The sequence below is a fragment of the Melanaphis sacchari genome, unplaced genomic scaffold (assembly GCF_002803265.2).
Source record: "Melanaphis sacchari strain LSU unplaced genomic scaffold, SCAv2.0 Contig21_pilon_pilon, whole genome shotgun sequence".
NCBI lineage: Eukaryota > Metazoa > Arthropoda > Insecta > Hemiptera > Aphididae > Melanaphis > Melanaphis sacchari.
The window spans coordinates 967,766-984,246 of record NW_020271096.1 but is presented as its reverse complement, the minus strand read 5'-3'; the positions used below and the strand labels follow the sequence as shown (position 1 = coordinate 984,246).

At 27.1% G+C, this 16,481-nt stretch overlaps 1 protein-coding gene across 3 annotated transcripts in view; it reads left to right on the top strand.

Moving 5' to 3' along the window:
* The window catches only part of LOC112594070 (Kv channel-interacting protein 2-like), a 276,882-nt gene that overhangs the window by 151,926 nt on the left and 108,475 nt on the right, over positions 1-16,481 (top strand). Inside the window, exon 1 of one of the 3 annotated variants that reach the window (XM_025338689.1) lies at positions 3,415-3,558. The exons of the other annotated variants lie outside the window; for them this stretch is intronic. Within the exon in view, the coding sequence (XP_025194474.1) occupies positions 3,534-3,558 (25 nt within the window). The 5' untranslated portion in view covers positions 3,415-3,533. Of the gene's footprint in view, positions 1-3,414; positions 3,559-16,481 lie in introns of those variants that run through there. 3 annotated transcript variants of the gene reach the window in all.

Sequence of the window (16,481 nt, the reverse complement as noted above, 5' to 3'; positions counted from 1 at the left end):
GTATATATATATATTTATATGTCAGCGCCTAATGAAAAATACCTGGGTTGTATACGAAACACGTCGTGAAATTTGCAACATTAACGGATTAACGAAAACAACAAAAATTTCAAACGAACAAGAAAAATTAAAAACTAAAACTAAAATAAAAAGGACCGAACAGCCGTACACGGCGGGTTAGTACACACGACATGAGACCGGCCCGGTGGACCGTCCACATGTGCACGAGGAGCGCGAGCGGCTGGATCAGGCGTCGTCGACGACGATTGCAGTTGTCCCGCCAGACAGCGATGACCGCGAGAACCCCGGCGGTCGCGCCGCGACGCCCCGTGTGTTTTTTTTCATCTCTTTTTCACTAAACATTAATCTTTTAAAATCTGTACCGATTACGTTTTCTAAAATATACACGGCCTCCCCAAAATAATTATAATACAAAAAAAAAAAAAATCATCGAGGTCGAAGTATAACGATGATAAAGTAGTTTGGGGAGAGTATCTACCTAAATACCTTTTAAATTTTTTTTATGTACGAACCAGTGTATGTTTCGTTTTTCATGAAATTAATTTTGTAGTTTTTTATTTTTTTTAATAGCTCTTAAAATTTTGTTTGGCCCTAAAGTATTTATAATTTGTGTGCTTATATTATACTTGATTTTTTTTTTTTTTTTTAATAAATATTAATAATATTTAGGTGCTTCTAGGAATTTAAAGGAATTTAAATTACATTTTAATATTCAACCAAGATGGATTTAAAATAATTGAAACACACATAAAATATTTACATCATGGTAGATTTTAATAACTTACATTATTATCTTTTCAAATATTAACAGTAGCGTCAATATTATTTAAAAAAAAAAGTTTAGGTGTTTTTGTATATGTTTTTAGTATATCTACTTTAATATTTTTAAATTATGATAAATCTAAAGAATATTAAAATATTAAAATAAAATACGATATAATTTTAAAAATAAGTACTCATTACAAAATATAGCTAAAGTCAGCATATTTTTTTTATTCTTTATTGATGGCTGGTAACGTTGAACGATAGATATAACTTATCTATGTAAAATACTTTTTTTTTTTAGTTTTTGTTCAATAAGACTTCTGCTTAGAAAAACTTTATAACATCTAACATTTTTCTGTACTATTCTCCAATGAATGCATTCAAATAAAAGTATTTGAATACCTTTTTACCGCATTGTTACTTGAACACCGTTTTTAATAATTTTGGTACATTGTTAGGATGACTACCAAAAGACAGTTTGTTTAAGTTTTTGATTAACATTAAATGTACCTATTTATTAATTATTTTAAAATGCCTGTCACTGAAATAAATGATGCATTTATTTATAATTTTATCTAATAAAAGTAGTAAATAAAATATAATATAGAAACTAGGTTTGTATTTTGAGTTCTTAAACTTCGTATAGTCATTGATGACTTAAGTTTGATTATTTTTAAACTATTAGTAAAATCAGATTCCATATTACATTTTTTTTCTAAAAAAAGATTATTTATACACATTTTCTAACAAGTTTACTGTGCACATTTTATAGATATTGTTTTCAATTTTTACAAACATTATATCATTTATAGCGTCTTAATATTGAACTTTTTTTGGTTTTTTAAACGACGGTTGAGATTTTAGAAGTTACAACCGAATAAGTACCTACCATTGTTAAATGATGATAATTTGTATTTCGTACAGAACATTTATGTTATGTAGAGAAAAATAAAAAGAGTTGTTGAAATATACCTGGTTTATTCGTATAATAACCCCAAGAGATTATTACATCCTAGGTATACCAAAATATAAAAACCTTTTTCGTTTTAATGTATTTTAAAAGTTGTACATTTTCTACAGAGACTTGAGCCTAATGTTCTTTTAATATTTTAAAATTTTAAATGTACCAGTGACGTCGAGTTCATTATCAAAAGGTATTTTTCAACGCAGGAAACGTTTTGTATGTTCAACATTTCTTCTTCATTAATTATCACATAACTAATTTACTGAAATATTAAATAGTAAATTTATTAGTGGTACGCTGAAATTTAAAATGTTCATATAAGTGCGTCCCTTGACTCTTTTTCAAACAATAGGTACCTCTACTTTGGGGATAGGGAATTTTTCATATCTTACTAATTAATTTTAAAGGATACCCTTAATAATTTATACATAAATTGCACACGTGCAGGGTCATTGTGAACCGTGTAACAACAGATAAAAGAAAAAATAAACCGTGGCTCATTTTGTGTTATATACTTGAAACCATCATTACAGTCAAAGATACTAATTTTACCTTATACGTCTCATAATGAATCAAATATAAATTATCATAAATATTCTAATGATCGACGTATAGATATTTGTATAAGTTATTAATATCTCACAGTACCAGACGTTTTTAAGAAATCGGCAGAGTGGAAATTTATTTTAAGTATAATATCATTGTATTCGGTTTTATTTTTTTAAGTATAGAAAATACACGTTCAATTTTGCAATGTACCGGAGCCACCAATTTGTAGATATTTTCCCAAAAACCTTCTGTAATGTAAATTTAACATCTTATATTGAACTCGATTGTCTATAAAACATACGCCAGGAAATAAAAAAAAAAGAACGTAAATATTTCTGTATTATTTTTTTACAATCATATAGATTATTGGCACGTTTTCTAGTGTACAGAAAATCCCGGTTTTGTGTCAAACGAGTAGAGGGTGAACCTAAATCCATTGAAACTGTATATATTTTATTTATTTTTTTTTTTTATTCATATTATTGAAAAAAATATGTTAACACTATATTATATTATGCATAGGATTAACCAAGAATTAAAACCTCAATTTTCACTTTTTTTTATTTACATATATACCTATTCAAGCTTAACAATTTTTGAATTTAAAAATGTTCAAAAATATATTAATTATTGATCATATTTTAAAATACTTCGTTTTGTATGTAATTTAAACTCTGTATCAATCTAAACTTCTTTTTTTTTTCCAAATGATAACTATCTTTTTTTTTATTGTAAGTTGTTTAAGAAATTTTTTTATTAATGTAAACAATTTAATTTAAAAAAGACTGATTTTCATTAAAAAAAAAAAAAATTATTTCATCATCACAGCGTACTCTTTAGTTCTTAAATATAATTATAAATTTAGATAATTAGGTATTTGAAAATATGATATTTAATTAAATATACTTAGTAATTCTAAAAATTAGTATTTTGAATAAATAAATTATTAAATTAGGATTAGGTTGCTTGGTAAATCACTTTATATACCGAAAATATATTATATCGTACGCCGAACCTATTTATCATAGATAATACAGCGAAACTGCATCTAGAAAGGTCTCTTTTTCGAGTGGTTGAAATACCAGTCCAATAAAGTTCTTACGTTTTTATAGAGTTTGATTCAGAAGTGATATATTCAAAGTTTCAGTGAAAATGTATACTCGAACGAAAGGATTGAATATGTGGGATTGGCGGTCTTAAGAAGAATCGGGTTTTCCATATTTGCGGCCAAAATATGATGTTTGGAAGCAAAAAGAAAGGTGAGTATTCCTTGATATAACTACCTACTTGTTATGAACGAAATATATTACTCCGAAACAATAATACTAATGCGTTGACTACGCAGAGAAAAAATGTTTCAGTGATGAATTTTCGTTGTAGTAAACTATAGACGAGTTACGTTATTGTGATAAGTAGTGGATTTGACATTGTCATACCAATATTACGCTGTTATGACTGAGGACTGGTGTTTTAATATAGACACACGTCACAACCAAATTTTTAGAATTCGATACTTATATTAAAAAATAAACTTAAACTTTAGTTTATTTATTATATATATTTATACATAAACTATGCAATAAACTAAATTAGCTCGAATATTATATTTTGATTACTTATTTAATAATATCGTATGTAGGTATATATTATTATTTTATTTCAAATGTATTAGCATCGTGATGATTAGTACATTATGAAATTTTAACTTATAGAATGTATTATACTTTATCAGTTATAAGTTGTACCTGTGCAACGAACTTTCATATTTAATTAAAATGTAAAAAATAACTTTATAAATATCAATTTAAGTAAATATAAAATACTTATTATAGTATAAATTATAAATATATATATTTTCTAGAATTTTAGTATTTAATTTAAATATATTTGTTATGCTTAAAGTTTTAGGAGTAATATTTGAACTATTGAACAGGTAAATTTGTCGTAATAAACTAAAAGCAAAATTACATTTCCTCACTTTCATGATAACATCTATGTTTAATAAACTCAACTTTGTAATCATCTTCATCTGCTTATTTTACGTTAATAGAAGGGTCAACCATTAACAGTTTGAGTCGGAGCATGAATAAACTATACATTACTATAATATATAATACCCTAGTGAAATGTCAACCTAACGTTTCATTAATTTAAGAAAAAAAATTAATCACACTGCAGATACGATATAAGCAGAATTCTGAGATTTATTTTTATTTATTTTAAGACCGTATCAAGTTAATTTTCCTATTATACGTGTGTATATTTTTTACATTCACACTAAACTTTATTTGCGTTTAATTCGTTTATGATGTAAATGTCGCTATAACGTTTTCTATGCCATTTAGTAATTTTAGATTTATTACGTGTCAAGGATCGCCATCAAAAATACGGAGTGAAGTGTTTTCAAAAGCCTGTATTCAAAGATTAACAAGATTTGAGATATGAACGCGTCCAACTAAAATTGCCTTCTAAAGATTATTTTTTTTTTTTTGGTGTAACTCTAACTCCAAGAATAGGGTTCATAACGTATTCTACTTTATTTTTAGTTGTAGAAAATATTATTCTACTGTAAAGCGTTCTTGGCGATGGTAAATATTATTTTCCAAAGAAACAATTTTTTTCGACATATAAAAGAGCGATCAAAATGTGTAGTTTTGTCTGAATAGATTCTTTCTTACTGATTCAATAATGTAATTTTGGTTGTATTTTTTATTTATTTTTTTTTCATTCAACAATCATCGGTATCCTAATATTATATTAAGCTAAAACTTTGCCTCTTTACTATCCAGAAATTTATTATGGAGTCTTAGTACAAATATTCTTTAGTCTGTGACATTCAAAGGCGCAAGCCGAGTGTTTTTTGTATGTAGATGACATTATTAGATCCACTCAATCTAACGTTGTACGGAAATGGCAAGATTCGTATGAATTTACACTCTATAGCTATCGCGTTACTAAAACGTTTCTTTGTTATGAATTGAGTACTTTTATATTATATTGACATATTATACACCATTCTTGGTGGAAAAAAATATGTCAATTATGTATTCTTCCCCGACGAATTGGTTACAAATACGCCCCCCATCTTGGAAATGTTTTTGTGTAGATAGTTAAATAATAACTGTTTGATGGCACGTCCTAAAAGGTATACAATATTATTTCAATCATAATGAACTCTGGTTTTTGTATTATATGTCTCATTTATGTTAAATATTTATTCATTTTAATGCAAATGTATCAAATACACATAAGAAAAATAACAAATGATTTAAGATCACACAAATATGCATGAAAATGCATATGAATAATATTAAATTTATTTATAAACGATCTATACATAATATTAATTGTTATTATTATTTCTAATAAACTAATACTTATTTTTATTGTTTAAAGAATACATAGTCATACTTATAGGAATAAAACAGTTAGTCCAAGATATTATTTACCTATATATAAATATAGTATCACTCAGTCTTAATTTTAATCTTCAAATAAAACTTTAACTATTAACACAATAAATATAGGTATTTTAGAAACATTTTATACAACAAGAAACTGCATTTTGTTAATTTGTATGTTATTTTAGCAGTAGATTATTGTATGTAAGCATACAAGGTACTACTGCTTTAAGTTCTTAAGACAACAGTATTTTCCAATAGTTATGTAAAACATAATATTCTTGAATTGATAGATTGTATAAATAACTTGAGCTGTTTAATACGTTATATATATATACTTTCATTCATAATATACCTAATCTATGTTATTTTAACTTAAAATTGTGTTGACGCACTATAAAAATTAATATCTTTTGTACATTTGATACATATTAGCGTCTTATAATTTCTATATTATGTTATTATTATACATTTAATCGTCAATATGATAGTAATGCAATATTAATTATATTAAGAATTGATATATTTAGACTCATAATTACTTTTATTAATACTTGGTCGTATTTTTAAGTACCTATCATCGAAACGGTTATTTACAATTATAATTGAAATCTCTAGGTACTTATTGATGATACAATATTAAAGCAATTTGTTTTATTTTTAATTTTTATATCTACTGATATTATTTATAATGTTATTCGTTTTAATATTTTACCTGTAACATCTAAATAGTGATCTATGAATACATTCAGACGAATGCAAGACGTGCACACAAATGACCAAAACTTATCAACTGGTTTTTGATATTTTCAACATAAATAATCGATCATCGAGTACTTGAACAACTATTGTAAATATTTTAACAAAAAATCTAAACGAAATGCCGCATTTGTTGATAATGATTTTCAATATTTATTAGTAATATTATTTCTCACACATTTGTCTAATTTAAACTTCATTTTTAATCTGTAAATATTATGTCATTTCCAGCAATAGATTCATAATATTTTCTAAACGTGATAATCATTAGTATATTTTATATTTCGATCGTTATTCGTGCATACGTTTAAACTGTTGTTAATAAAATATAAATGTTCTGATAATAAATAATACTATAATTTATAGCACCTATAATTGAAAGTAATAAATAATAATGAATAGCAAAATATAACTGATTAAAATATACTTGCAAGATATTGGTATATAATATGTTTTCAGTTAGATTTTTAATTTTTCAAATTATCAAAAACAAAATCGAAAATCCCATTATGTATTGTATTTTTAAATTATTTAACTGAATTCACAATAATGTGTATAATAATAATGTAACACCTCGTATCATAATGTAGAAATATAGAAAAGAAAAAATATTTTTGAAAATAATTTTATTATATTTCTAGAAAGAAGGTGTACATCTTAGAAATGTGATGAATAAATAAGTAAAGTTGTTCTTTTGTGACAAAATAGTAATGGTACAAGGAAATTGTTTGAAAACGATTTATGACATACACTAGCGGACACGGACAAGTATTTTGAAAAAAAAAAAGAACTTTTGAAGGAACGAATTATATTAAGAAAAATACGAAGGAAAAAAAGTAAAGCTTTGCCAAAATACTTTCATTTGTATACCCACTAATATGTTTAAAGCCTTAGGTTATATTTTTAAATATGAAAAAAAATATTTGTAAATTATTATTTAAGATTTTTTTTTTTATTTCTCCCAAACATAGCAAGTTTAAGTTATTACTAAAATAAATTAAAATTAAATTTCAGGATGTTCTAACAACTGTTTTCAAGTATAGATAAATAGTAATATATAGTTTTTAGTATAACAATTTATAGTTAATACAATAATATGATATACTATTTGGAACAATAACTAATAAAACTATTAAAAATCTTATGCCAATAGTTTTTTTTTTTAGTATTAAATTAAAATAATTATTTATTAATAACGTACATTTATTTTATTGTAAATACTTGATGTATTTACTGTAAAATTTTGAAACATAAAAAAATTGTTCTGTGATACGCAGAAGTGAAATTAAAAATTTTATTTTCCTAATTTTTTTATTTACATGTATATATTTTTTAAATATTTTAGGTTAAATCATAAATGTTGATATTTTGACTTTATTTTTATCTCGTAAAAATATAATCAATTTATTTTTTATTATCAACTATGTTAAGTGAGAAAAGTCATTACTTTATTCAAAGAACTTTTTAATCTAATTCTAATTAAAAAAATATATCTTTTATCTCATTTTAATCATATCCTTGTTCACTATATTAATTCTGTCTCTTCTCATCACTTATCTCCATAAAATATTTCTATTGAATTTGTTTTTTTAATTTAACTATTATTAATTTTCAGTGTTTTATTATTATTATTTTTTATGCTGATGTAAATAATGTTAATGCAGTCAAATACATTACACGCATCAATTATTTTGTTGTTTTTGATAATTTAAACTTTATACATTAAATTATGTTAATATGATTTCAGAACTATTATTATGTTTTGATTATGATTTTTACTAAGTGCTTGAGTACGTACTCAGTGGTTTTTGAATACATTATTATTTCACTTCAGTGGTCCGACCCACTTATACAATTTGTTAGGATGATATTGAAGAGTGATACGATAAAAAAGATAAAAAAGGGCATTCCATTTAGCCGTCGGGGAATGCATGAATAAGAAAAAACTGTTTGGGCATCAACAATGTCCCAAGGTAATGTGTGTTCAGAAATGTACACTTTAACCGATATTATGCGGCTAAATAGGCACACGACTGGTAAAATATATACGATTGATGTGGCCCAACGGTAATGGGTTAACATAAAGTGAAATTTAGCATTTGAAATGTATAAAGTTAACATACGAATGGTTATATCTAACAGATAAAATGGGTATATGGTGAATGTTTGAGTGAACCTTTTATATTACAATAATTGAATTACCAACATTTTGAATACCTATATTGGCATATATGTACATATTATAATACGTACCTCCATAAATTATTATTTATGTGAAATATAGATGGTTAAGAAATGTAATAAAGAAAATAAAATACAAATAAATTGTGGCTTTAAATAATTTATAACATACAATTAACATTTTATACAATTTTTAATCATATAAAAATAAACAATCATAATTTAACTTGTTACGAAATTGATTATATTGTAAATAATATTATTATATGTTATATTAGACTTACAACATATAAATTATTATCTTAAATGAAGGTTTAAATCAATCAAAGTCTTAAAATAAACAATTCTAATGCATCATTTTTTATTTATTATTAGAATAAAGGAGAGAAAAGTAATATAATAATAAAAGCAATATTCATAAATTTAAAAAATGTATTTTATATTTTTTCAAAAAGTCAGAAAACCCGAAAAAATAATAGTCCGAGTCTGAATCATTTTTAGATTGCAATAATAAATCATTTTGAAATTAAACTTTATAACGTGCATATCGTATCTCTATACACGTTATTTGAGTAGTCTATTCATAACTACTACAGTCCAATATATAACAATTGTTCATACATTTTATTTTTCGATAATATTTTTAAGTAAATTGCTTAAAAATGTGTATAATATTTCAAATAACGTACGATAAAATAGTAAAGTAACTATATTTTCTCGAAACGTGAAATACATGCTATTTAATACTCGTTCTGATATCTCTACGTTTGATGGAAACGTAATATAGGCATTAATGAGTTTGGACAAAGAGTGACACGATATTGTCAACAGTACAGTAGGTATATATTATGTACTATACTTCCGTTTTCTGGTGATACCGGTCGTTTCCGGTCGTAGACTTCCGGACTGTCTTGAGAATTGACGACGAATAAAACTTTACACGTATTAGATACGTACGTGTCGGAGATACGATGACACGTGTTTGGATTCGTAATTAGATGAATTGGAAATCGCAGTATTTGAGGTTAAACGAAAACGCTGTATATATTTATATATATTATGACGGAAAAAATGAAAAAATACATTAAATTTCCATACCCACCGAGGTATATTATACACACGGCTTTTGCGAGTACCGGAAATAGAAAACGATGGATGAATAATTTGCCGACAAACCGCGCTTCGCCGGAATAAGAACTGCTGAGGGTTGTTAGGAAGGTGTTATACCGATGGTTATTACCACGGCGAAGCACTCGTTTAAACGGTTATTATATACACGGGTACTTGAAATAAATAATAATAATAATATTTTTTGAAACGACCTAGACAATTTTGTACGGGAAATGTCTAAAAAAAATGAACCACTCAACGTTAGGGCGGTGGCGACTGCGTGCGCGATTCAATTCGTCTCGAACCTTTACTCTTTAAATTTTAACGCAATATTATAATATACTCTGTTGATAAAAATTTCAAATTATTATAATATGCCCATTATATTATGTTTAAATCTATTCCGCACGTTTCCTTTCGGCCGTTAATGAATTAATCGCGTTTCTGTTTGTTATATTATTTTCTGTTATCGAAATAATCCAATTCCGGAATACATTTTTATCGTGATTTAAACTTTCTGATCGTTTTATCCGATTAATTTGTTTATCTATGTGCTCGACTTACATAAGTTTGTGTTTCACTTAAATTTTTAAACCGTAAACTACGAAATTACGTAATACTGTTAATTATAATTTCAAGCTACGAGTATTTCAATACATTACACGTAGCCATGAAAGCTTAAAAATTATTATTATGATATGATTTAAATCGTGTTCCATTTAAATGATTGGAGTGTTCGATGTTAATTCAATATTTTAAAATAGGTAGTGGTAATGACGGGGATACTATCACGCACCCGACCAATTTAAATAAGTATAATGTTTTGGTATATCGTCACTTTATGTATGAAAATTTACTTAGATGCATTTATAATAATTTTATAATATTTGTGTTTCTTAATGTGATAATAAATTTTGTAAAAATTCTGAAATTAAAAGTGTTAATAACATCTTATTGTGGTTATTTTGTAGCGACATGACGTGTTCCGTGAATATCACATTTTATACTTCCGCCAAGGGCTATTACTTTTTCATACCAACAATCGAAAATATTTTGTTGAAATTCTCAGAATTGAGTTTTTCGTTTTAAAATGTCCTTATTGCTGTTGAGTAATAAAAAAGTAAATAACGTAACTGAGTGCCGTTATCAATTCGTTAATATTTCGTTGCAACCATATTTTGTACATGCACGAGACTTTCGTTGCTGGGTTTTGCAGCTGTGAGAGGCTGTGGCTGTAACAGCTAGTAACTTTATAATATTATTATAATGTATGTTTTCGGTGAGCTGTGCGTTTTATGGTTTTCATTAATATTCCGAAACAATAAAATCTACATAACTAACATTGTAAACGTTCCATAATTTTAAACATTTCCAGTCACAGATTGTTTACCGGGGTGTACAGTAATCGTACTCGGTACGTTACACTTGTGTGCAAAACCGATCAAACGATGAATGTATATTATACTACGTAGGAACAAATAAAACAATATAAATATTATTATTCCGCACGGAGACACGATGACGATGACTTATCATCTCTCTCCGACTCATTTTCTCCCAATAAATATATTTTCCTCGTTACGTTAAAACACACTGCGATCGAATTATATCATTAAGATTTCGGTTCTTTATGGTTGACCTATTACACCGGATTAGACTTTCGTTATACTTTCAATTTTACGGTTGGTAAGATTAACGTACAGTAATAACAACAAAAACGGTATACAACATGACCCTTAGGACGCATCATATAATATACTGACAGATGTGCGCATGAATTGCCTATTATATTCCTTAAATGCTTTGTATTTTTCATCTCATTGCACTTTTATATATTCTTTCATACTTGCAATATTTACTCCTCTTCTTCCGCGAGCGGGCGTATTACGTATATATATATATATAATACACGTGCCATGTACATAATAGCGAGCAATCATAACATTTTAACGAGTTGTTTACATTTCGCACAGAAAATTATTATAGAAAACCGTTTAGGGAAACGTCGATGTTTACCGACCCCCGCCGATTAGAAATTTATTTTTATCATTTTTATAATCTCCAATACTCTTTGTGGTAAATTTTATCGACTGCAACGCATCTTCAGAACAATAAAGTATATGCACACACACACATACACACACGCACACATACGTATGTTATCTGTTACGTTTCATATGATACTTTTTCTATTATTCTGCCATCATAAATAAAGAGATTCGAAGACTGTGTTTACCATCAAAGTTTTTAACATATTTATATAACTATCCATTAAGAGTTTCTTATTATTTTGAAACATATTTGTTTGGAGTGAAGTTTGATTAGCAGTAAAGTTTATATGTAATATTGAAGAAAACATAATAGTATTATGACAACTTGGTATTAAAATAATTTGAAAAATAATTTTGAAATTTTCATCTGAATTGACAATAATTATATTATGTACGATGTACGTTATAAATACGAGTATATTTTTTTCATTTATTATATTATACAATTTCTTAAATATTATAATTTGTATTATAATATTTCATACACTATTTAAAAATTGGCTACTTATGTATAGAGGGTAGAGGAAAAAACTATAAAACGAACTACAGATGGAAGAATTGTTGAAAGATCCTAAACATTATGAAAGGACGTAGTAGAAAAATATCTAATTATGATTCATGAAAATTTGCAATATTAGAGAATGCAAATGATAAAACTGATGGAATGAAATAGTAAAATAGTTATGGTAGCGATGTATTTAAAGGCATGTTAAGCTATATTAAGAAGAAGATTATTATGTTTCTATAGTGTTGTCGGTTTGATTTAAACAATTTAGAAATTTTGATGTATTTTTGTGAACTAAGATATGATTATTTAGAGTGTAAGCATTGTTTGAAGTCAAAAACATAAATTATATTCGTTTCGTGTGCAGAATTTGCTTAAATATATAAGTACTTGAAAAGTTATACATAGTTTGCGTGTCAGAAAATATTTAGAATATTGATATTTGATAATAGTCTTTGTATGTTCGAAGAAACATTTTTTTATTATAAATCTAAATATGAATAATAACGAAAATATAAAAACTAAAAATATGTAAAAATAGTAATCTAGCATAAACCATATATATAAAAAAAAAAAAAATTGTATTCATCCTAATATAGTATCCAAAATATAAATTATTTTTCCCAAGACGACTACCTACTTGTTTTATAGTTATTGGTAAGTTGAGTTTTTTGAAAAAAAAAGATATGTGAAATAATACCTCTATTTATTTCATTGAAATATTTATAATATTATGGTGTAAGTAAATATTGTAAAAGCATTTAAACACGTAGGTAATACTGAACGAATAAAATTAAATATTGAGTTTTAAAATAGAAACTACTACAGCCATGTTGGATTTAAGAAAAATTAGATAATTATATTTGTAATATTAACTGAAAATTACTTTCCGGAAAATGGACATTTGGGGGGGCAATTGGTTTGTTTGCACTTAGCTATGAAAGAAAAAAAAACTGTCAGATGAATAAAATAAATCTTAATCCTGAAAGGAGAAGCGGCCTTTAGATTAATGACGATTTTTTCCAGTCTATATACAGCGAATAAATCTACTGTCGTGACGATAGTGCTCTACCGATGGAGGTGATGGTAGTGGTGGAAGTAGCATTTGTTGTATGACGGTGGAGTGGTGTCGGTCGACGATATTCGTGACGGTGTACCTTTGCAACGAATAACGATAGATCGTGTGTAACGAGAATAATGATATTTTTTCGGTTCAATCAGACTGAAAATATAATTTGAAAAGAACGCAAATGGCAATACTGGTGATTTTTGCTGATGTAGATTTATATTGAAACGAACGTCAAATAGACTCATTAAGGCGTAAAATGTCAAAACTCAGAAGGCAAAAAACGCGCCAGGAAATTTTTGGTTTTTTACTCATACTTTTTGTTTATTTTTTTTCTTGCGGGCACGCCATTATTCATCATCGAAGAGAAAGGGGGATGCGACGACTCCGTTAAGAACGTCAAATTGTCATCGCGATGACAACGAAAAATAAAAAAATAAAACCCTTTACATAAACGTAAAAACCTATCTGTCAATTTGATTTTGATTCTCCCCACCCGCAGCGATCTTTAACGAGCACCGTCACGTGTTCGACAAAAACAATATATCTTCGAGATTGCATTCTTTCACCACGTTTGCACCTCCCGCGCGAAGAGCACGTGAAAAGTGGCTAGTGGTTCGATAACGGAGGACCGCCCTCGTATGCTGCTGCCATTACTCGTATTATTACTGCACCAGCGACCGTATACGTCCGAACAGGTTAAACCAAACCGGGGAAAAATTTTGAATACTGAAAATTTAGTTCAAACCGTTTATAGTAATCTAACATGGTCGGGGGAACAACCAGTTAAATATAAGATATTTAGGAAGAGTCGTAAGACCCTGTGGATATAGTTACCGTAGCAGGGGGGAGTAGATATGGAAAAAAAAAAAGAATCGAAATGTTTTTCAAATAACCACGGACTCAATGACAGTTACTATTAATTTATAATCTACAAAATACTTATAACATTAATACTCACATACGTGTAATTTCAATATATTATAATAGTAGTTGGCTGTGTCGTAGTCTAACGGAGTTCGGTAGTTGGTGATGTGTTGATATTCATAGTGTGCAACGAACTGTCATTTTTACATCGGATGTGTTGGCAAAAAGGCCTTGCAGTTAATTATGTGTGAACGTGTGATTGTATCGGTCAGTAATTAGTTGTGTAGTCTCATGTTACATACTTGTTACAGTAACACCGGTTTTAATGACATGCCAGATTTAAGGACCTGAAATATTAAATGTCCTGGTGAAAATTGTTTATATTATTAAGTTAGTTATGACGTTTTTATTTCGTTCATACGAATGTATTAACGTTTATTCCTGATGAATTTAGACAAATAGTTCTGTTATGGCCAAGTGATAAACGGATCATATCATTGGTGATTTATGATAAGATTACATATCAAAATATTATACAGTGTCAAAATATTATATAGCTACTAAAAATATGAAATCAAAAACAAACTTTGGAAAAGTATAAATACTTAGCAATTTTTAAATGAAAAAAAAAATAAGTGAAAATATATTTTTATTAATACGTAATAAATGATAATAGTGTGTAATGAAAATACACATCTTAATAATATACTCATATACATTATACCCAGTTGTAGCTGTACCATCGATCTCCCTTCGATAAAAATGATAACCTCGATTACAGTGTTCAATGTTTATAGTTTTTAAATTTATTTTCTGTACGAATTCAGATTTTTTTTTTTAGCAAAACGATTTTTAGTTGAAAATAAAAGCCAATTATTCCTGATAAATCAAATTGTCAAAAAATTATCGATGCTCAATTATTTTTAGTAAATTCCGTGATTTTCGCATAAAAATGTATCAAGTAATTTGCGAATAAAATTCTGGTTCTATGGGTTACTCGAACCCCACACGATTGAGAGATGCATGCGGAAGTGAACTACTGCGTCGCAAGTGATCATGTACATGAATAATAATGAACATTACAGTGTCGGATATCGATATTAATAAATATTTTACAATAATAATTTAGTGAAAATAGTATTGCCATACTCGGCATACTCTTTTTCAACGTAAATATATTTTCATAAATGTTTTTAGGTAGACATAAAATTCCGATGAATTTTAACGTAGGTATATAATATTATATACCATCATTAGTTCCTTATTTTTTCATGAATATTATATAGATATAAAAATATATAAGGAAGTCATGTCTTACTATACAATGCACGTAATCAAAGACCAACAACTTGGATAGGTAATCAATGATTGTCTAAAAGTTTTAGTCTTTGCAATTTAAACTTGTAAATGTTTAACATTCTTTTATAATATACTATTTAATGATGCATTAATAACTTACTGCCATCATTACTAATATTTATTTATTCATAATCATATTATTTTATTTTTTTTTTTTATTGATCTTATTAAGCCCGGTAAATAAGGTAATTAGCTGTGGATAGAAACAGTAGTTTTTTTTTTTTTTGGTGTCGTGTAAAGTTTTTTTTTGTTTGTAAGGTTTGTTTAGTAGGGTTGGAACACGCGTGTGTATGTGCCATGGATTCGTCTTACTAAGAACTCGAATGGTCACCCATCTGAGAGCTAGCGATGCTGGCCGATGCTTGACCTAAAAACACATTAGTGACTGAAACCAACCACCGCGCCATACCAGGCCACATTATTATTATTATTTTCGTTAAAAGGAACCAATAAACTGCTAACGACAGCTGAACGTAATTTCAATGTCTGAGAAAGTTTATACATAATACTGTGTGTCTCATGGTTTCGTTTTTATTTAATAGCAATATTTTACTTGTCAGATGTCTCTATTTTATTTTATAAATTAAGTAAGAATGCTTGATTCTTAGTATTTTTAGTATGAAGTCATGTCTTAGTGTTTAACTTATTACAGAGATGTACAATTTAATTCTATCGAAAGTTTAATTTTTCTCAATTTCTTATCTATAGCTGCTTTTCAAATTAAAGCGTGGTTATTGTATTTTGGTTTATTTATATTTAATTTGAAGTATCTATACTACGTGATTATTTTATTTTTACGTTTTTGCTTCTAGAAATTTTTACAACTTCCGTTTTGTTCAAATCTTTAGAAAAAGTCAATATGTTGATGTTAAATTAGACTGGA